This window comes from Gadus morhua, chromosome 19 (genome assembly GCF_902167405.1).
Source record: "Gadus morhua chromosome 19, gadMor3.0, whole genome shotgun sequence".
Taxonomy (NCBI): Eukaryota; Metazoa; Chordata; class Actinopteri; order Gadiformes; family Gadidae; genus Gadus; species Gadus morhua.
In genome coordinates, this window is record NC_044066.1 from 7,839,110 (window position 1) to 7,862,186 (window position 23,077).

Below are 23,077 nucleotides of genomic sequence, written 5' to 3' on the forward strand. Positions count from 1 at the left end.
CTAAGCCGCCCCACATATGATCACATAGGACAGTGTCACAACTTATTATTTATTTGATGACGATCTGTAAAAAAACGACAGTGTTACCCCTTATGTTTTTTTTGATAAAAAACGACAGTGTTACCCCTTATGTTTTTTTTGATGACGGCCGATAAAAAACGACAATGTTACCCCTTATGTTTTATTTGATAGAAAACGACAGTGTTACCCCTTCTGTTTTATTAAAAAAACAACAGTGTTACCCCTTACGTTTTATTTGATGACGGGCAATAAAAAAACTACAGTGTTACCCCTTATGTTTTATTTGATAAAAAACAACAGTGTTACCCCTTATGTTTCATTGATGACTGGGAATAAAAAAAACTTATTTGATAAAAAACGACAGTGTTACCCCTTATGTTTTTTTTGATGATGGCCGATAAAAAACGACAGTGTTACCCCTTATGTTTTATTAAAAAAACGACGGTGTTACCCCTTACGTTTTATTTGATGACGGGCAATAAAAAAAACGACAGTGTTACCCCTTATGTTTTTTTTGATAAAATACGACAGTGTTACCCCTTATGTTTTTTTTGATGACGGCCGATAAAAAACGACAGTTACCCCTTATGTTTTATTTGATGAAGGGCAATAAAAAAACGACAGTGTTACCCCTTATGTTTTATTTGATAAAAAACAACAGTGTTACCCCTTATGTTTTATTGATGACTGGGAATAAAAAAAACGTACTTGATAAAAAACGACAGTGTTACCCCTTATGTTTTATGATGACGGCCGATAAAAAACGACAGTGTTACCCCTTACGTTTTATTTGATGACGGGCAATAAAAAAACGACAGTGTTACCCCTTATGTTTTTTTTGACGACGGCCGATAAAAAACGACAATGTTACCCCTTATGATTTATTTGCTAAAAAACAACAGTGTTACTCCTTACGTTTTATTTGATGACGGACAATAAAAAAACGACAGTGTTACCCCTTATGTTTTATTTGATAAAAAACAACAGTGTTACCCCTTATGTTTCATTGATGACTGGGAATAAAAAAAACTTATTTGATAAAAAAAGACAGTGTTACCCCATATGTTTTTTTTGATGATGGCCGATAAAAAACGACAGTGTTACCCCTTATGTTTTATTAAAAAAACGACAGTGTTACCCTTTACGTTTTATTTGATGACGGGCAATAAAAAAACGACAGTGTTACCCCTTATGTTTTTTTTGATAAAAAACGACAGTGTTACCCCTTATGTTTTTTTTGATGACGGCCGATAAAAAACGACAGTGTTACCCCATATGTTTTATTAAAAAAACGACAGTGTTACCCCTTACGTTTTATTTGAGGACGGGCAATAAAAAAACGATTGTGTTACCCCTTATGTTTTTTTTGATAAAAAACGACACTGCTACAGTGTTACCCCTTATGTTTTATTTGATAAAAAACGACAGCGTTATGTTTTATTTGATAAAAAACGACAGTGTTACCTTTACTTCTGAATTAAACGGAGATTGCAGAATTTAATCTAAGAAATATTGACCACACATAGAATCGACCGTTGCTCGCTGGGGGCGTACTATAATTACACAGCTAGGAAGAGCTGGGGATCGAACATGCAACCTTTCAGTTATAAGAATACTGCTCTACCTCCTGAGCTAAGCCGCCCCACATATGATCACATAGGACAGTGTCACAAATTATTATTTATTTGATGACGATCTGTAAAAAAACGACAGTGTTACCCCTTATGTTTTTTTTGATAAAAAACGACAGTGTTACCCCTTATGTTTTTTTTGATGACGGCCGATAAAAAACGACAATGTTACCCCTTATGTTTTATTTGATAGAAAACGACAGTGTTACCCCTTCTGTTTTATTAAAAAAACAACAGTGTTACCCCTTACGTTTTATTTGATGACGGGCAATAAAAAAACTACAGTGTTACCCCTTATGTTTTATTTGATAAACAACAACAGTGTTACCCCTTATGTTTCATTGATGACTGGAAATAAAAAAAACTTATTTGATAAAAAACGACAGTGTTACCCCTTATGTTTTTTTTGATGATGGCCGATAAAAAACGACAGTGTTACCCCTTATGTTTTATTAAAAAAACGACGGTGTTACCCCTTACGTTTTATTTGATGACGGGCAATAAAAAAAACGACAGTGTTACCCCTTATGTTTTTTTTGATAAAATACGACAGTGTTACCCCTTATGTTTTTTTTGATGACGGCCGATAAAAAACGACAGTTACCCCTTATGTTTTATTTGATGAAGGGCAATAAAAAAACGACAGTGTTACCCCTTATGTTTTATTTGATAAAAAACAACAGTGTTACCCCTTATGTTTTATTGATGACTGGGAATAAAAAAAACGTATTTGATAAAAAACGACAGTGTTACCCCTTATGTTTTATGATGACGGCCGATAAAAAACGACAGTGTTACCCCTTACGTTTTATTTGATGGAGGGCAATAAAAAAACGACAGTGTTACCCCTTATGTTTTTTTTGATAAAAAACGACAGTGTTACCCCTTATGTTTTTTTTGATGACGGCCGATAAAAAACGACAGTGTTACCCCTTATGTTTTATTAAAAAAACGACAGTGTTACCCCTTACGTTTTATTTGAGGACGGGCAATAAAAAACGACAGTGTTACCCCTTATGTTTTTTTTGATAAAAAACGACACTGCTACAGTCCTTATGTTTTATTTGATAAAAAAACGACAGCGTTATGTTTTATTTGATAAAAAACGACAGTGTTACCTTTACTTCTGAATTAAACGGAGATTGCAGAATTTAATCTAAAAAATATTAACCACACATAGACTCGTCCGTTGCTCGCTGGGGGCGTACTTTAATTGCACAGCTAGGAAGAGCTGGTGATCGAATATGCAACCTTTCAGTTACAAGAATACTGCTCTACCTCCTGAGCTAAGCCGCCCCGCATATGATTAAAAAGGACAGTGTCACAACTTATTATTTATTTGATGACGGTCTATAAAAAAACGACAGTGTTACCCCCTATGTTTTTTTTGATAAGAAAACGACAGTGTTTTTTTTGATGACGGCCGATAAAAAACGACAATGTTACCCCTTATGTTTTATTTGATAGAAAACGACAGTGTTACCCCTTCTGTTTTATTAAAAAAACAACAGTGTTACCCCTTACGTTTTATTTGATGACGGGCAATAAAAAAACGACAGTGTTACCCCTTATGTTTTTTTTGACGACGGCCGATAAAAATCGCAATGTTACCCCTTATGATTTATTTGCTAAAAAACGACAGTGTTACTCCTTACGTTTTATTTGATGACGGGCAATAAAAAAACGACAGTGTTACCCCTTATGTTTTATTTGATAAAAAACAACAGTGTTACCCCTAATGTTTTATTGATGACTGGGAATAAAAAAAACGTATTTGATAAAAAACGACAGTGTTACCCCTTATGTTTTTTTTGATGACGGCCGATAAAAAACGACAGTGTAACCCCTTATGTTTCATTAAAAAAACGACAGTGTTACCCCTTACGTTTTATTTGATGACGGGCAATAAAAAAACGACAGTGTTACCCCTTATGTTTTTTTTGATAAAAAACAACAGTGTTACCCCTTATGTTTCTTTTTGATGACGGCCGATAAAAAACGACAGTGTTACCCTTTATGTTTTATTAAAAAAACGACAGTGTTACCCCTTACGTTTTATTTGAGGACGGGCAATAAAAAAACGACAGTGTTACCCCTTATGTTTTATTTGATAAAAAACAACAGTGTTACCCCTTATGTTTTATTGATGACTGGGAATAAAAAAAACGTATTTGATAAAAAACGACAGTGTTACCCCTTATGTTTTATGATGACGGCCGATAAAAAACGACAGTGTTACCCCTTACGTTTTATTTGATGGAGGGCAATAAAAAAACGACAGTGTTACCCCTTATGTTTTTTTTGATAAAAAACGACAGTGTTACCCCTTATGATTTTTTTGATGACGGCCGATAAAAAACGACAGTGTTACCCCTTATGTTTTATTAAAAAAACGACAGTGTTACCCCTTACGTTTTATTTGAGGACGGGCAATAAAAAAACGACAGTGTTACCCCTTATGTTTTTTTTGATAAAAAACGACACTGCTACAGTCCTTATGTTTTATTTGATAAAAAAACGACAGCGTTATGTTTTATTTGATAAAAAACGACAGTGTTACCTTTACTTCTGAATTAAACGGAGATTGCAGAATTTAATCTAAAAAATATTAACCACACATAGACTCGTCCGTTGCTCGCTGGGGGCGTACTTTAATTGCACAGCTAGGAAGAGCTGGTGATCGAATATGCAACCTTTCAGTTACAAGAATACTGCTCTACCTCCTGAGCTAAGCCGCCCCGCATATGATTAAAAAGGACAGTGTCACAACTTATTATTTATTTGATGACGGTCTATAAAAAAACGACAGTGTTACCCCCTATGTTTTTTTTGATAAGAAAACGACAGTGTTTTTTTTGATGACGGCCGATAAAAAACGACAATGTTACCCCTTATGTTTTATTTGATAGAAAACGACAGTGTTACCCCTTCTGTTTTATTAAAAAAACAACAGTGTTACCCCTTACGTTTTATTTGATGACGGGCAATAAAAAAACGACAGTGTTACCCCTTATGTTTTTTTTGACGACGGCCGATAAAAATCGCAATGTTACCCCTTATGATTTATTTGCTAAAAAACGACAGTGTTACTCCTTACGTTTTATTTGATGACGGGCAATAAAAAAACGACAGTGTTACCCCTTATGTTTTATTTGATAAAAAACAACAGTGTTACCCCTAATGTTTTATTGATGACTGGGAATAAAAAAAACGTATTTGATAAAAAACGACAGTGTTACCCCTTATGTTTTTTTTGATGACGGCCGATAAAAAACGACAGTGTAACCCCTTATGTTTCATTAAAAAAACGACAGTGTTACCCCTTACGTTTTATTTGATGACGGGCAATAAAAAAACGACAGTGTTACCCCTTATGTTTTTTTTGATAAAAAACGACAGTGTTACCCCTTATGTTTTTTTTGATGACGGCCGATAAAAAACGACAGTGTTACCCCTTATGTTTTATTAAAAAAACGACAGTGTTACCCCTTACGTTTTATTTGAGGACGGGCAATAAAAAAACGACAGTGTTACCCCTTATGTTTTTTTTGATAAAAAACGACACTGCTACAGTGTTACCCCTTATGTTTTATTTGATAAAAAACGACAGCGTTATGTTTTATTTGATAAAAAACGACAGTGTTACCTTTACTTCTGAATTAAACGGAGATTGCAGAATTTAATCTAAAAAATATTGACCACACATAGACTCGTCCGTTGCTCACTGGGGGCGTACTTCAATTGCACAGCTAGGAAGAGCTGGGGATCGAACATGTAACCTTTCAGTTACAAGAATACTGCTCTACCTCCTGAGCTAAGCCGCCCCACATGTGATTAAAAATGACAGTGTCACAACTTATTATTTATTTGATGACGGCCTATAAAAAAACGACAGTGATACCCCTTTTGTTTTTTTTGATAAAAAACGACAGTGTTACCCCTTACGTTTTTTTTGATGACGGTCGATAAAAAACGACAATGTTACCCCTTATGTTTTATTTGATAGAAAACGACAGTGTTACCCCTTCTGTTTTATTAAAAAAACAACAGTGTTACCCCTTACGTTTTATTTGATGACGGGCAATAAAAAAACGACAGTGTTACCACTTATGTTTTTTTTGACGACGGCCGATAAAAAACGACAATGTTACCCCTTATGATTTATTTGCTAAAAAACGACAGTGTTACTACTTACGTTTTATTTGATTACGGGCAATAAAAAAACGACAGTGTAACACCTTATGTTTTATTTGATAAAAAACAACAGTGTTACCCCTTATGTTTCATTGATGACTGGGAATAAAAAAAACTTATTTGATAAAAAAAAGACAGTGTTACCCCATATGTTTTTTTTGATGATGGCCGATAAAAAACGACAGTGATACCCCTTATGTTTTATTAAAAAAACGACAGTGTTACCCTTTACGTTTTATTTGATGACGGGCAATAAAAAAACGACAGTGTTACCCCTTATGTTTTTTTTGATAAAAAACGACAGGGTTACCCCTTATGTTTTTTTTGATGACGGACGATAAAAAACGACAGTGTTACCCCTTATGTTTTTTTTGATAAAAAACGACAGTGTTACCCCTTATGTTTTTTTTGATAAGAAAACGACAGTGTTTTTTTTGATGACGGCCGATAAAAAACGACAATGTTACCCCTTATGTTTTATTTGATAGAAAACGACAGTGTTACCCCTTCTGTTTTATTAAAAAAACAACAGTGTTACCCCTTACGTTTTATTTGATGACGGGCAATAAAAAAACGACAGTGTTACCCCTTATGTTTTTTTTGACGACGGCCGATAAAAATCGCAATGTTAGCCCTTATGATTTATTTGCTAAAAAACGACAGTGTTACTCCTTACGTTTTATTTGATGACGGGCAATAAAAAAACGACAGCGTTACCCCTTATGTTTTATTTGATAAAAAACAACAGTGTTACCCCTAATGTTTTATTGATGACTGGGAATAAAAAAAACTTATTTGATAAAAAACGACAGTGTTACCCCTTATGTTTTTTTTGATGACGGCCGATAAAAAACGACAGTGTAACCCCTTATGTTTTATTAAAAAAACGACAGTGTTACCCCTTACGTTTTATTTGATGACGGGCAATAAAAAAACGACAGTGTTACCCCTTATGTTTTTTTTGATAAAAAACGACAGTGTTACCCCTTATGTTTTTTTTGATGACGGCCGTTAAAAAACGACAGTGTTACCCCTTATGTTTTATTAAAAAAACGACAGTGTTACCCCTTACGTTTTATTTGAGGACGGGCAATAAAAAAACGACAGTGTTACCCCTTATGTTTTTTTTGATAAAAAACGACACTGCTACAGTGTTACCCCTTATGTTTTATTTGATAAAAAACGACAGCGTTATGTTTTATTTGATAAAAAACGACAGTGTTACCTTTACTTCTGAATTAAACGGAGATTGCAGAATTTAATCTAAAAAATATTGACCACACATAGACTCGTCCGTTGCTCACTGGGGGCGTACTTTAATTGCACAGCTAGGAAGAGCTGGGGATCGAACATGTAACCTTTCAGTTACAAGGATACTGCTCTGCCTCCTGAGCTAAACCGCCCCACATATGATTAAAAATGACAGTGTCACAACTTATTATTTATTTGATGACGGCCTATAAAAAAACGACAGTGATACCCCTTATGTTTTTTTTGATAAAAAACGACAGTGTTACCCCTTACGTTTTTTTTGATGACGGTCGATAAAAAACGACAATGTTACCCCTTATGTTTTATTTGATAGAAAACGACAGTGATACCCCTTCTGTTTTATTAAAAAAACAACAGTGTTACCCCTTACGTTTTATTTGATGACGGGCAATAAAAAAACGACAGTGTTACCACTTATGTTTTTTTTGACGACGGCCGATAAAAAACGACAATGTTACCCCTTATGATTTATTTGCTAAAAAACGACAGTGTTACTTCTTACGTTTTATTTGATTACGGGCAATAAAAAAACGACAGTGTAACCCCTTATGTTTTATTTGATAAAAAACAACAGTGTTACCCCTTATGTTTCATTGATGACTGGGAATAAAAAAAACTTATTTGATAAAAAAAAGACAGTGTTACCCCATATGTTTTTTTTGATGATGGCCGATAAAAAACGACAGCGATACCCCTTATGTTTTATTAAAAAAACGACAGTGTTACCCTTTACGTTTTATTTGATGACGGGCAATAAAAAAACGACAGTGTTACCCCTTATGTTTTTTTTGATGACGGCCGATAAAAAACGACAGTGTCACCCCTTATGTTTTATTTGATGAAGGGCAATAAAAAAACGACAGTGTTACCCCTTATGTTTTATTTGATAAAAAACAACAGTGTTACCCCTTATGTTTTATTGATGACTGGGAATAAAAAAAACGTATTTGATAAAAAACGACAGTGTTACCCCTTATGTTTTTTTGATGACGGCCGATAAAAAACGACAGTGTTACCCCTTAAGTTTTATTAAAAAAACGACAGTGTTACCCCTTACGTTTTATTTGATGACGGGCAATAAAAAAACGACAGTGTTACCCCTTATGTTTTTTTTGATAAAAAACGACAGTGTTACCCCTTACGTTTTATTTGAGGACGGGCAATAAAAAAACGACAGTGTTACCCCTTGTGTTTTTTTTGATAAAAAACGACACTGCTACAGTCCTTATGTTTTATTTGATAAAAAACGACAGCGTTATGTTTTATTTGATAAAAAACGACAGCGTTATGCTTTATTTGATAAAAAACGACGGTGTTACCTTTACTTCTGAATTAAACGGAGATTGCAGAATTTAATCTAAAAGATATTGTCCACGCATAGACTCGTCCGTTGCTCGCTGGGGGCGTACTTTAATTGCACAGCTAGGAATCGAACATGGAACCTTTCAGTTAAAAGATTACTGCGCTACCTCCTGAGCTAAGCAGCCCCACATATGATTAAAAAGGACAGTGTCACAACTTATTATTTATTTGATGACGGTCTATAAAAAACGACAGTGTTACCCCTTATGTTTTTTTTGATAAAAAACGACAGTGTTACCCCTTACGTTTTTTTTGATGACGGCCGATAAAAAACGACAATGTTACCCCTTATGTTTTATTTGATAGAAAACGACAGTGTTACCCCTTCTGTTTTATTAAAAAAACGACAGTGGTACCCCTTACGTTTTATTTGATGACGGGCAATAAAAAAACGACAGTGTTACCCCTTATGTTTTTTTTGATAAAAAACGACAGTGTTACCCCTTATGTTTTTTTTGATGATGGACGATAAAAAACGACAATGTTACCCCGTATGTTTTATTTGATAGAAAACGACAGTGTTACCCCTTCTGTTTTATTAGAAAAACGACAGTGTTACCCCTTACGTTTTTTTTGACGACGGCCGATAAAAAACGACAATGTTACCCCTAATGATTTATTTGCTAAAAAACAACAGTGTTACTCCTTACGTTTTATTTGATGACGGGCAATAAAAAAACGACAGTGTTACCCCTTATGTTTTTTTTGACGACGGCCGATAAAAAACGACAATGTTACCCCTTATGTTTTATTTGATAAAAAACCACATTGTTACCCCTTATGTTTCATTTGATGACGGGCAATAAAAAAACGACAGTGTTACCCCTTATGTTTTTTTCGATAAAAAACGACAGTGTCACCCCTTATGTTTTTTTTGATGATGGCCGATAAAAAACGACAGTGTTGCTCCTTATGTTCCATTAAAAAAACGACAGTGTTACCCCTTACGTTTTATTTGATAACGGGCAATAAAAAAACGACAGTGTTACCCCTTATGTTTTTTTCGATAAAAAACGACAGTGTTACCCCTTATGTTCTTTTTGATGACGGCCGATAAAAAACGACAGTGTTACCCCTTATGTTTTATTTGATAAAGGGCAATAAAAAAACGACAGTGTTACCCCTTATGTTTTATTTGATAAAAAACAACAGTGTTACCCCTTATGTTTTATTGATGACTGGGAATAAAAAAAACGTATTTGATAAAAAACGACAGTGTTACCCCTTAGGTTTTTTTGATGATGGCCGATAAAAAACGACAGTGTTACCCCTTATGTTTTATTAAAAAAACGACAGTGTTACCCCTTACGTTTTATTTGAGGACGGGCAATAAAAAAACGACAGTGTTACCCCTTATGTTTTTTTTGATAAAAAACGACACTGCTACAGTGTTACCCCTTATGTTTTATTTGATAAAAAACGACAGCGTCATGTTTTATTTGATAAAAAACGACAGTGTTACCTTTACTTCTGAATTAAACGGAGATTGCAGAATTTAATCTAAAAAATATGGACTACACGTAGACTCGTCCGTTGCTCGCTGGGGGCGTATTATAATTGCGCCGCTAGGAGTAGCTGTGGATCGAACAGGCAACCTTACAGTTACAAGGATACTGCTCTACCTCCTGAGCTAACCCGCCCCACATTTGATGAAAAAGGACAGTGTCATATATTATTTATTTGATGACGGTCTATAAAAAACGACAGTGTTACCCCTTATGTTTTTTTTGATAAAAAACGACAGTGTTAACCCTTATGGTTTTTTTGATGACGGCCGATAAAAAACGACAGTGTTACCCCTTATGTTTTATTAAAAAAAAGAAAGCGTTATGTTTTTTTTGATAAAAAACGACAGTGTTACCTGTTATATCTCAAGGCCTACTTTACTTCTGAATTAAACAGAGATTGCAGAATTGAATCTAAATAATATGGACCACACATAGACACGTGAGTTGCTCGCTGGGGTTGTACTATAATTGCGCAGCTAGGAGGAGCTGTGGATCGAACAAGAAACCGTACAGTTACAAGACAACAGCTCTACCTCCTGAGCTAAGCCGCCCCATATATGATAAAAAACGACAGTGTTACACTTTATTATTTATTTGATGACGGTCTATAAAAAACGACAGTGTTACCCCTTATGTTTTTTTTGATAAAAAACGATAGTGTTACCCCTTATGTTTTATTTGATAAAAAACGAGGTGTTATGTTTTGTTTGATAAAAAAACGACAGTGTTACCCCTTACATTTTATTTGTTGACGGGCAATAAAAAAACAACAGTGTTACCCCTTACGTTTTATTTGATGACTGGGAATAAAAAACGACAGTGTCACCCCTTATGTTTTATTTGATAAAAAACGACAGTGTTACCCCTTATTATTTATTTGATGACGGTCTATAAAAAAAAACGGTAGTGTTACCCCTTACGTTTTTTTTTGATAAAAAACGAGGTGTTATTTATTTGATAGAAAACGACAGTGTTACCCCTTGGGCCGATTGCTCTGTCAGTTAGCATTGCGCTAGCTGTGCTGCGCTTTAAAACCGTACTCCTCAAAACGGAGGTTTTGAAGTTTAACACGCAGCTGCGCACGAGGTTGAACGTGATTGCTGTCTAACGACTCGTACAGCATCAGCTGATTCCTAGCTGACTCGGTTTAAACTTCTTGGAAACCGGAAGCACTCTGATTTCTAGTGTACCCCAGAGCAGATGCCGTCTTAACTTCATGGTGGATGCATTTTGTGCTATAATTACCAACAAAAACTTAATGGGAATGTAAAACTAACTTTAATATGATAAAAACGCTTATAATGTTGACATATATTATGAAATAGTCTAGGCTACTTTTTGTCGAAATCTGAGTCTTGAATCTGCCCTCACCTAGGCCTACGTCAACCAATTACGCCTGCTTGTCATTGTTTTCTCTTGTGTGTATGCAAACGTGATTACTTAATTAATTGAAGACGAACTAATAGGCCTATGTGAGTAATTAGGGTAATGTCCCGCCTTTCAATTCTCGGAGAAGGAGAGTTAGGACCATTTTAGTTAAGAATTGGTTTTGGCGTTCAAAACAAAGTCTAAAAAAAAATATAAGGAAAAATATTTACATAATGATGTGATATTACTTTATACACATCATATATTAATAATATAAACGTCTGAAAATAACAATAGGCCTAAACCTCATCTTCCTCAATTATTGCATATTCCATGTTATTCTACACTTTATATTTGTTCAATAGTCCTCTCATAAATAGTTACGCCATCTTATAGCCTACTTGTTATCATTGGCTATAAAAACAATTCGGACATTTTTGTTCCCGATTATGTTATTTAAATGAATAAAAAAAATCCCTAAAGTAGCCGGAGAACGATGGGCACTCGAGTGCGGACGTCTCTCTTTCTCTGCGTCTTCCTGCTCTTCGATTATCGCTGACAAAGAAGAGGGTCATCTTCGGTATGCCTCATTAGGAAGTGCTAAATAGTTTTAGGGGTTTTAACTCTTTTGTGTAAAATAATGTCATCCCCTTAAGCAGCATGTGGGCTCGGGATTACAAACTACGGCCACATCTTTGTTTAGTGTTAATTTACACGACTTTCCTCCTTTTCCCTGAGCCTAATTTGCAGGACAAATATTGACTTAGAGGAACAGGTTGCCTGTTTCCTTCAGCGACTTGCTATTGAATAATCATTGGGTGATTTGGAAGAAAAAAGTCCATTCCTTTAGATTATGCAAGTTAAAGCATATAACGAATTATTTCTACAAAGACATGCATAAGTTTTATGTTTGATCACAGTTGCATCATCGGATTCCAAAAGAACAGCATCCTTCTCACTAAGTGAATAATGGGTCAACGTTTCTTGACGCTTTGATTAAATATTAAGCTTTCATCTCGCAATCCATGTTCTTCCACAAGAAAACGTGTAATTATAATTTCCTACTACCTTAATCTGTAGTTTAATCTTCAACCCACTCCTCGTTTCCACAGCCTAACATGAACACGACATCTGGAGGAGGAGAAAAGATGGTTTTAAGATTTATATAAGTAGGTTTATAGTCAGCCACTGACTGTGGGTAATGCACTTGAGATTGAGAGGACTTGGAGAGCTGCGGGACCCTTTCCTCGGACCGGCTACTCAGTACAACCAGTGTGTTGCACCAACAGCCACGTGAAGAGCAGATCCTAACCTCGCCTCCCCTCTCTGACGTCTCCTGGGGGGGTCACACCAGTAGGGGGGTCTTCAAACCAGGACCACTTTATAAGCCTCGTACCAGAAGATGCGAGTTCATCACTTGTGTGGATGAACCGGAGGAAGGACACTGACTGAATGATATCTGTTTTTCTGGATGTGATTTGGGGTGGTTACGCACAGGTTCCTCAGCCGGGAAGTCCATCAGCATTGACTTGTTTTTGCTTTTATTTTAAAAACTATATCTCTCGTTATTTTTTCCTACCGTCTCGTGTGATTATTTGTTTTCGGGAACGACATCGACATTTATCACTAAATGTGGGTTCTCGGATCGTCCGGTGCAGTGATGATGGATGAGCGCTCGTCTTCCTCGGCGCGTTTTGCCCAGAGCCCGGGACATCCCGCCAGGGTCCACAGTATCGATGCCATATTGGGATTTAAGGAGGACCACATGTTCAACAAATCAGCGATTTACAGCGTGAGAGAGAAGTCCTGCATGAATGACACGGCGCGTAACGGGAACGTGATCGTAGCCCCGATGACCAAGAAAGAGCATCATTCTGAAACTTTTGACAGTGAGTACAAATGTTTGACTCAAAGATAATACTCATAGTCTATATAAACAGAAATAAAGTTTCAAATAGTTATATTAGAGCCTATACATTTATATCCAACATGGTGTTAATTTCTGGCTGCGCACTCTTAAAAGTTTGGCGCTCTTCAGTCAAACTTAAAAAATGTCTGTTAAAAAAAGACAGAACTCCTATTAACTCAAACGTCCCTGCACACCTTCTCCTCCAGGTATGTGCTGCACCACCACCTCGGACAGTCCGACCCACAGCCCAGCAGACTCGCCGGGCGGGGACGGCAGACCGGACTCAGAGGACTCGGAGGAGGACCATCCCAAGAAGAAGCACCGCAGGAACCGGACCACCTTCACCACCTTCCAGCTGCACGAGCTTGAGCGCGCCTTCGACAAGTCCCACTACCCCGACGTGTACAGCCGCGAGGAGCTGGCGCTCAAGGTCAACCTGCCGGAGGTCCGAGTGCAGGTAAATCATCAAGCCATTGGTTATTATTCTATTATTGTTATTTTGTGATTTTAATGTTGAAATGCAGGGTGGCAAGAGGTTGTTAATGTCCAATGATGTTTCATGTCACAATTCATTGATTCATTATTTAATAAATAGGTTAGGAAGCTGCAAAAACTATTCATAGGGCGCATTACTTACTTATTCCATTCAGATGATCGGCCATTAGAAATATATAGCCTTTTATATAGCCTTACATTAACTAATGAAATATTTACTCTTTAGCATTTTACATTAAAGTAGCCCTAAGGACGAAAAGTTAAACAATGTTAACTTACTTCTCTTTTTAATTGATTAATGGCTATATAATTGATTCCATGATTGAAACGTTGATCACACATCTTTCTTCCGGTGTGTTCAGGTGTGGTTCCAGAACCGACGTGCCAAGTGGCGGCGCCAGGAGAAGCTGGAAGTGAGCGCCATCCGGCTGCAGGACACCCCCTCTTCCCTGTTCTCCTTCGGCTGCCCCTCCACCAACCCGCTGCACGGCCCAGGGGGTCTGCACCTGGACCCCTGGCTCACCACCCCTATCACCAGCACCACGGCCGCCTCGTCCCTGCCCGGCCTCCCCGGGTTCATAGGCGGCTCCCAGGGGCTCTCGGGTGGGGGTTACGCGTCGCCACCGCCTCCCCACTCCATGGCCTCCTCCATGCCGGCTACTTTCCTCCACTCGGCGCCCGGGTCAGGGTCCAACCATCACCAGCTCCCCCATATAGGCTCTATATGTCCGCCGGCAGCGGCCTACCCCTGCTCGGGCTTCATGGACAAAATGGTCCTGGAGGAATCGGACCCGCGGAACTCCAGCATCGCGTCCCTCAGGATGAAGGCCAAGGAACACATCCAGTCCTTCGGGAAGACGTGGTAACGAGATGGGGGGACTTCTTTTTTAACTTGTATTTTACAGACTTCATCGAGCTCTTATGAGGAGATTTAGGTCTGGGTGTGTTTTTTTCCCCCTTGTGATTCAGAATAATTTTATTTTGTACTATGGATTTTCTTCTCTTTCAGTTTTTGATGAACTCTTTTTATGATATGGTGGGAATTTTAACCAGCTCTGATGGGCTTGAACTGTTTTTGTCAGTAAACTGCTCTCCGTCCCATGCTGAACCCTGCTGTCTTGATATCACCATGAATCTATCACCATTTATTTATTTTACATTTGCAATGTAGACTGAACAGGGAAAACAGCATATAATCATTCACGTTATCAAATTACATCAAATCATTTTTGTTTTCGTTATTTGTGGTCAAATGTGACGAATTGTATTTTATAAATATGAAAATGACGTCATGATATTTGTTCAACTTCAATATTGTGCGCTGCCATACTTCAATGGTTTGGGAATTTATCGTTTATTGGACTTACCTCACAGTGGTACTGAATTACTTTCTATACACCTGATAACCAGCATCATTGCATGTGTTTAATTGGAATAATAATGATTAGCTTCATTAAAAAGCTTTAACGGTATACATGCCATTGCCTCATCTTTTGCCGAAGTACTGAAGTGTTTTGGAGTTTAAATAATATGCCCACACATCAATACAATAAAACATGGGTGCTATAGCACCCCAGTGTGGTTGACGCACGAAACATTATTTTATTATTATATTCTCTATTTTGACAATCAAGAGTAAAGTAAGCGTTGACAAAGTGATTTCTTCTATGTCTTTCCACATTTGGCTGCAGCATTTAGTCATTATAACATAATAGATATGTGTACACACACATCACCTTATAGGCCTGTTTACAAACATTCATAAGGCAATATAAAATAGTTAAAACATAAAATGATAAAAATATATTTTCATGCATCCTGAGAACAGCCTCAATTTCATTATCCCAACGCTATTATCATTATCTTCAACTCTTTTATTTTTTTAACCCTACTTAAAGTTCGTTGGGCACTTCCTCCTTCCCTAAACAGCATCTTAACTTTCCCTTTGCACTGGTCAAATTAGATTTATGAAGATTGGGTGAAAGTGGTTTGTAAGTCTATTATTCGGGTCTATTATGAGTCCTGGGTTACCAATGAGGCAGGAGCCCTTCCCTTTGAGCGGCAGCAGAAAGGAGGGCCTTCACCAAATGGAATTGGGCCAATTAGCATAAGGCATTGTGCGTGCGCCCTGAGGAGCTCTGTTGTCCCGCGCTAGGGGGTAAACACACACACGTGGGTCAGGGGTGTAAATATCTGACCTCATGATTTAATAATGATTCTTTACAGAGAGAAAAAATATTAACTGTGCCTCTTGAAACGTCTAATAAAGTGAATTGAATCCAACAATGTTTTTTTATATATATATTACACGCTTGAGTTAGGATAAATGATTGATCAGCATTAAGTAGAAAATATATGGAGCCAATACATAAATACAGACATAATACATGGGCCAAAAATCCAACAACAAACCTAAGGCTAATTTGTTCAGTAAAGAAGTAGCCTATCATTTATCATTAATTATTTACATAATTGCATGTCATTGCAGTTAATTCATCACTCTTTTCCTTTGCTTTTCATTCAAAGATAATGCTTTTAAAATGTGTGCAACAATATTATGACTTACATTTTTTAAATGAGCTCTCAAATTTGGTCCTATTCTATCCTCAATTGTAAAGCGCATATCTGTTGCCATCTAGTGTTATGAACCCGCTACTACAGCCGGGCATGAATTGAGATAAGCCTTTATAGGGTGAGCCTAAAGTCACACACTAGGGGGAACTTCCCAATACTGCAATTCAGGATTGCAAATTAAATAGGGTAAAACAATGACATTCCATAATAAACATTCCACCGTACACTGAAAATAAAAATATATATTTTTATTCACTAACCTGTAGTTCAAAAATATATAGGCATAACTTATTGGAAATGTAGGCCTACTGCTGTAGCGATTGAAAAACTGGACAAAAAAAATCAAAATATAAAATGGAAGGCTACTGATAAATGATAAGAGTGATTTGTTGTGATTCTCTGAAGGATTTAATATGTGTAACATGACACGTGCAGCTATAATGCATTGAACAGTGGGTTCATGTGGAACCCCCATTCTTCAGGTGTAAACCAAGCAGCAGCAAGTCCGGCATCTAAAACACAACAACAGCTTTGAAGGAATAATGCAACTCCAAGACAATACAAGATTTAACAGGTTTACTTGCAGGCAATTTACTTCAAATAAACATTTTAAGGGCATGCAGTAAGCTACTTACTTAGGTCACAATAAAGTAAACGAGTTTATCAGTTTTATAAAACATTTGGTTAAATCCCTTTACCTCTCTCAGGGGTTTGACCCGAACCTCTTCCCTCGATCTCGTCCTCTCCAGATGGCGTCTGTCGGCGCCGTGGGGCCCCTGAAGTCTCCGGTTGGCGGGACTTGACCCGAACACGTCCCGGTCTAGTTTGGAGGGGTACTGCGGCTGCTCCAGCGGTGTCTCCCTTCGTTCCAAGGAGGTCAGTGGATCGTCTCCGTCCTGTTCGTATACCGGAGGTTCAGGCAACATCTCAACGCTCTTCCTCCCCATTAAATGACCTGTGAGGAGAGAAAATAACAACAGGACTGCATGTTATTACCCAGCTGTATGCAATGGAATAGACTAGTGTTACATTTTGGGCGATTGAAGATATAGGCCTACATTATTTGAATTGGTAAAATCCATTAAAAAACGAATCTATAATCAACCAGTTCCAACACAACAATAATTATAATACTTATAACATTATTAAATCAAGAACAACTTTTCTTTCTTGCATTGCCTCACGAAGCGGTCCTTACCCACTGCCCAGTGGTTCCCTCGAGGGTAGGATTTACTGAGGAGAGCTGGTGGACTCTGTGAACACTGCCCCATACAACTGAACGTTCCCAGTATCAGTAACATTGGTAGAAGTTGTCTGTAAGTCCACGAAAAGCTTACACACTCGTCGCCCATCTTATAATAGAAAAAAATAAAAAAAGTTCCACAGTGCATTCAACTATATATCGAGTATAACTACAGATAAAAGCTTTCCACCATGTTTAGACTTTAAATTAAATGAATTTAATTGAATTAATTAAGAATATTATGGAGGCGTAGTGTGCAGCCGATGTAGCGCGTTCAGGTTCAGCGTGCTGCAGACCTTTGAGAGAGAAAACCCAAGGCTCCATGTTAAATAGCAGCCCGCCCTTTACAGATGTGCGTCAGTGGCAAGTTAAGAATACAATCCACGGTGGCTGAGGATTCAATATTAGTCAATACATATTATGATCCATAGCACGATACCGATGCAACATTGTTAGTTTATTCAGTGATTGCTTCGTGATAATAGGCGTAAGGAGTGAATAAGAAGTATCGGTGTATGTTATTTCCTTGTGTAAAAAAACAAGAAACACCATTACTAAACGTGACTGGCTCTTTACATTCATTGTTTTAACTGTAAATCAGAGGATGAGCATAGACTTCCAGGAAAAGAAGCAAGGGTAAATGAGAGGAGAGGTATAGAGAGAGCCACATTGGCAACCCTAAAATACCATTACATTTAGAAATTGGAATAATGCCTTGCGTAAATCTCTTGCACATGTGGGCTCAGAATATGTGGTGCCAGTGGTACCGAGTGAAAGTGACCAATGTTGTTCCGGTTGGATCGTGTTGTTGTGCTTGTTTTTACGTTGTTTGTTCACCAATGCCCCAGTAAACCCATGCTCACCATCCTCTGGTTTCCAGTCATATTTATTCACCCATAATTTGCTCATCTTTCATCATCATCTATCGACCCAGCCGTTCTACATCCATTACCTCCCCAACTAGACCGTGGGGTTGGAACAGTGGCCCTTAAAGGACTTCATGCTTAAAAACACGTAGGCCTACATTGGAGAGTTAAAAGAGAAACAGTATTTAGGCCTATTGCAAATTAAAGATGAAGAGTTTGGGACGTTGTTCAACATGGTGAACACATTTCTGTGGAATAGGTTGAGTTTGTCAGGGCCATCCTGTTCCTGTTCAACAGAGACAGGCCAGTCAAGAACATGTGGCGTAACAGTGAATCCAGATCCTTTACCAGGGAAGTTAATCAGTGGAAATATCAACAAGGCAATTCAAAATGGTTGACAGACTAACTAGGCCTACGTGTTTGAGATGCTCACCCTTCAGTGACTCTATTCATTAGGCTATTGATACAGGGTTATTAAAGGAGGGAAATATGCCAGAGTAGACGAGGATATCCGTTCATTTGTTCACCATCGGTTACACATTTCGGTGGAATAGGTTGAATTTGTCCAGGCAAATCTTCCCCATGGCTTACCGCAATGTGCAATATGTTCAAGGGTGACCTTAGTGTGTTATGAGTCATCTCTTGGTCACCTCTGGTGAAAAGGGGAAGATGGATACAATATATGGTGTTAGGCTTTGAACTGATCCTATAGGTTTTGGACAAATTTTCACGATTTTGGTCACTTTGTAACTTTCAATGTTCTTGGCGAGCTACAAATCACGTACCTTCTGGTTTAAGATTTGATCAACATGCAGTAGCTAGGGCCCTAGAAACCAAGTAAAGTTGTGAAGCACTTTTCTACAATGTCAAAGTTTTCTCATCAAACTAGAAACCAATAATTGTATATATATTGGATGATAAAAACGACAACATGAGGATTCCTGCTCAATACAGAATCCATACATTTCCCTTCAATTAAGATATCCCTGGGAAAACAAATTTTGAGTGAATTGTGAAATATGAGATCGAACATATTATACTATTAGACAATATTTTGACTATTGCGGAAGGTGGTTGTTTGTAAAATACATGGTAATTGATGCACATATTGAAACACCAGATGGCACTGTCGAGTGGATTTAGTACCTTTTCCGGTTAACGGTGGTTGTTTTCACTTCATTGGCTGTTTAAAAAAACAATGTCTAGACAGTACATTTATAGAGAATAAGAGGAAATGAAACTTCATAATGAGAACTTGTAATTGTATTTGCACATGATGGCTCATTCTTTTATCAGAATAATTATTTGTATTAATATTAGCAATTATAATCCAAGTTTTTTGTTATGTCACTGTGACACGATTACATAAATTGTATGATGGAACTATATTCGCTGATAATCAGTACACTGATAATTAGTCACAATCCATCAAGTTCGGAGCCAACACAAACCATATTGCATTCACACACAATTAATTAATGCTGAAAAAGCCTTTGACCTCCGGGATGCTGTTAGGAGAGTTAGGGTTAAAGAGCTCACTGTTGTTCTTCAAGTGTTATTGTAAACAATGTGCTCCCACACGTCTTCCTCCAGGGCCCAGGAGGAAGTGTCCCTAGTGTCGGTCGGTCTCCTTTCTCTAGAGTCATGACTGGTAATACATGTCTGCTCAAACACAGACGTTGGCCAACAACCCACCCCGCCGCCCGGGTTTCCACAGCCATCCACGCACACATGCCTGGCGCTTAATTTATTTTATTGTCATTGGATTATTTGAAACAGGGACCATGTGCAAGTTTCATTAATTACATGTAGTAAGAAGATGGCTTGTACCAGATTATAGCTAAAAGCTCATTTCCATCTGCAGTCCCAGGGCAAGTAAGAAGAATAAAATAGGATAAAATGAACTGAGAACAACAGGCATGCACACAACCGGCGCGCGCACACACACACACACACACACACACACACACACACACACACACACACACACACACACACACACACACACACACACACACACACACACACACACACACACACACAGTGGCGGTTCTAGGTCCAGTTACGCCCCGGGCAGGACTTCCTACAAGCGGGGGGACGGGGGGGGGACGACGACGACGACTTCAGTGAGGGTTTCATTCCGTCTATACACGGCACCTTCTCAACGAGCAGGTGTGCGCCTGCAGCCAGAGGGGGCGCCAAAATACCTATTCCCCACACAATGTTATGTCGTACTTCATTGATAACCGCTGCGCTGCGCATTTTTTTTTTATACTGCTCGTGGCGCCCCCATGTGATTTGCCGCCCCCCACAAATATGCCGCCCCGGGCGGCTGCCCGGTTCGCCCCTGCCTAAAACCGCCACTGCACACACACACACACACACACACACACACACACACACACACACACACACACACACACACACACACACACACACACACACACACACACACACACACACACACACACACACACACGAACACACACACAGGAGGAGTAACAGGTCATAAGGAAGTGTTACTGTCGCAAAATACACAATACAAAAAATAAAGGTAGGCCGACCTCAGACTTAAACGTTGCAGGGGGTACCGCTGAAAGCTCACACCATCACCACCGTTGGATCAGTGCACGCGTTATACGGTACCTTAATCTTTTAGAAAAACTTTGAGTAACCTTTACCAGGCCTGGCGTTGGGCTGATCTTTACCGGCCGATGGCAGTGAGAGCCAGGGGTTATTAGTCTGGTTGTAGGCGGTGGCTTTGACCGACCATATCCAAGATGGCGACCCACTCCCCTCGTGTCGCTGGCCTGGTGGATTGCAGGTAATCGTGCGCCACGGACCCTCCCTGTGGCTGTAGAGTAACACTGGTGCCGTAGCCAAATGTCCGCCAGCTGGGGCTTCTGCGAATACCCCCCTTTCAATTTGCAAGTAGTCATCCTGTCTGTGATATCCGAACCACGGGATTCTTTGAATATTCCTCAGATCGGGGGAACCCCGGGAGTAATGAATGCTATGGTGGCCCCGGGTCCTCCCATGATCCATTGATGCTCTGAAATAAGTGGCTTATTAGCATCAGGACGTTGGCGTTACCTGCGCTCGCAAGGCTTTCTGCCGCGCCTCAAGGGTCACGTTGTATTGCTCAAGGGCTGGAGGCCCCTCTGTAACCACATCCAGTCTCTTTAGCCCGGCCCCCTCGGTGTGTGGGGGTCTCTTCCCCCCAACCTCATTATCTTATGATCTTTTGGGGTGATGCCCCGTGGGGTCCCTGGGTCTGAGAGGTCGGTTTAGAACGGCGTAGTAGGGGGGTCAGTGTACTGCGAGGATGTGTCCTCCGCTGTCTGAACCCCATTGCTGAGGCGTACCATCGGACTGACCAGTGTGTCATTTCCCGGAGCCAGTAATACTAGTTGTTTCTAATATCTGTGGTTAGGATTGCTCTGATCAGCGCTGTTATTGAGGCGTTTATAGGGGTTACTGTATACCCCACCTCCAAGCAGCGTCGTTATTTGGGTAGGGGCTGACCCCTGACTCCTGGAGATTCATATTATCTCTTTAAATACAGCCCAGTACGTGAACCCCAGTTGCTGTAATGACGCCTGCTGTTGGTATTCATCCCCATCCTGGCCTTCTCTCCTTTTCGGAACCACTAGCAAGAGGATGTTGCCGTATGACTTGGCCAGGTGGAACGATGGTTGGCATATGAGGTCATTCTCCTGTAGTCCGGTACCTTGTTACTGCATCTGCCTGGAAGTCCGACCCTGCCGGGGTCCTTATTCGACCTGCGACCCCTTACTGGTCCCCTAGCGCTTTGTTTGCTGGGTTGAGGAGGACGTAGTGGCCTGCAGGGTCCTCGTATTCTTCCAGGCTGGTGTTTAACACCGTGAGGTTCTCCAGCGGCGCCCTTGGAGTTAGTAATTCTGGATAGACAGTTCCCCCAATTGCAAGTTGTTACTCTGCCTTGTATGCCATCAGTCCCTGCACTCAGTCTCACAACCTCTTTGTCTTGAGGTAGCCTTTCTCACATAGCTAGAGCAAATGGGCCTCCTAAGGCCTGGCTATTATCTGAGTTCAGAACTCCTTATCAATCTTTATTAACCTTACAGCATTTACCAAAAGGAAAAATCACCCGTAAATATTATGACTGACATGACATACATACATAGATATTGCTATAGCATTACTTTTACTACCTGATTGATTTTACTTCTAAAAGTACATAAAAATACATTCTTCTCACACTGCCCACTTCTTGGTGGAAGGCCGTAGAGACGCATCCCTGAGCCTCCAGGTCCATTAACGTAGACGGACCTTGTTTCAGGGCCTAGCATCACCATGATGGGGAGTCGAGGGGAGAAGGTGGGACACTGGGGTCATTGCTCTTTGGAAACACAATAGGTCGCTAAGAGAAGGTGTGGGAGGGCTCCAGAAAACATACAGAATGACTGCACATCTATCCAACATCTAACTCAACAGGCAGGTCAACAAAGGCTTATGGAAATGTGAAGGCACTGCAAAGTTCTGCTGCTGCTGGTGTCCACTGAGGGAAGGCAGTCCGCCATTATGCCATTGAGGTTTGTCCCATTCCAGACCATTATGCTGTATTTGTTCAGCATCATGGCTGTATGCCTTGG

General features: G+C 39.1%; 2 protein-coding genes across 2 annotated transcripts; one reads left to right on the forward strand and one right to left on the reverse strand.

Annotated features, from left to right (window-relative positions):
- The first annotated feature begins 12,565 nt into the window (after positions 1 to 12,565).
- rx3 (retinal homeobox gene 3) lies at positions 12,566 to 16,413 on the forward strand. Its single transcript, XM_030342331.1, has 3 exons — positions 12,566 to 13,245; positions 13,472 to 13,722; positions 14,123 to 16,413. The coding sequence occupies exons 1-3, from the start codon at positions 12,987 to 12,989 to the stop codon at positions 14,624 to 14,626; spliced, it is 1,014 nt and encodes a 337-aa protein (XP_030198191.1). The 5' UTR covers positions 12,566 to 12,986; the 3' UTR covers positions 14,627 to 16,413.
- Positions 16,414 to 16,719: 306 nt separating this feature from the next.
- Positions 16,720 to 17,889, reverse strand: grp (gastrin-releasing peptide). The gene is made up of 3 exons (XM_030342334.1): positions 17,533 to 17,889; positions 17,033 to 17,289; positions 16,720 to 16,846 (listed from the first exon to the last, which is right to left on the reverse strand). Exons 1-3 carry the CDS (start codon positions 17,723 to 17,725, stop codon positions 16,793 to 16,795), a joined length of 504 nt encoding a protein of 167 aa, XP_030198194.1. The 5' UTR covers positions 17,726 to 17,889; the 3' UTR covers positions 16,720 to 16,792.
- Positions 17,890 to 23,077: the final 5,188 nt, after the last annotated feature.

Bases quoted from the DNA above. Each gene is read 5' to 3' on its own strand.
- rx3 (XM_030342331.1), top strand. From the start codon at position 12,987: ATGTGGGTTCTCGGATCGTCCGGTGCAGTGATGATGGATGAGCGCTCG. The intron at 13,246-13,471 runs GTGAGTACAAAT...CTTCTCCTCCAG, and splicing joins TCATTCTGAAACTTTTGACA to GTATGTGCTGCACCACCACC. The intron at 13,723-14,122 runs GTAAATCATCAA...CGGTGTGTTCAG, and splicing joins TGCCGGAGGTCCGAGTGCAG to GTGTGGTTCCAGAACCGACG.
- grp (XM_030342334.1), bottom strand. From the start codon at position 17,725: ATGCACTGTGGAACTTTTTTTATTTTTTTCTATTATAAGATGGGCGAC. The intron at 17,290-17,532 runs GTAAGGACCGCT...CTCTCCTCACAG, and splicing joins AGGGAACCACTGGGCAGTGG to GTCATTTAATGGGGAGGAAG. The intron at 16,847-17,032 runs GTAAAGGGATTT...GTTGTGTTTTAG, and splicing joins GGGTCAAACCCCTGAGAGAG to ATGCCGGACTTGCTGCTGCT.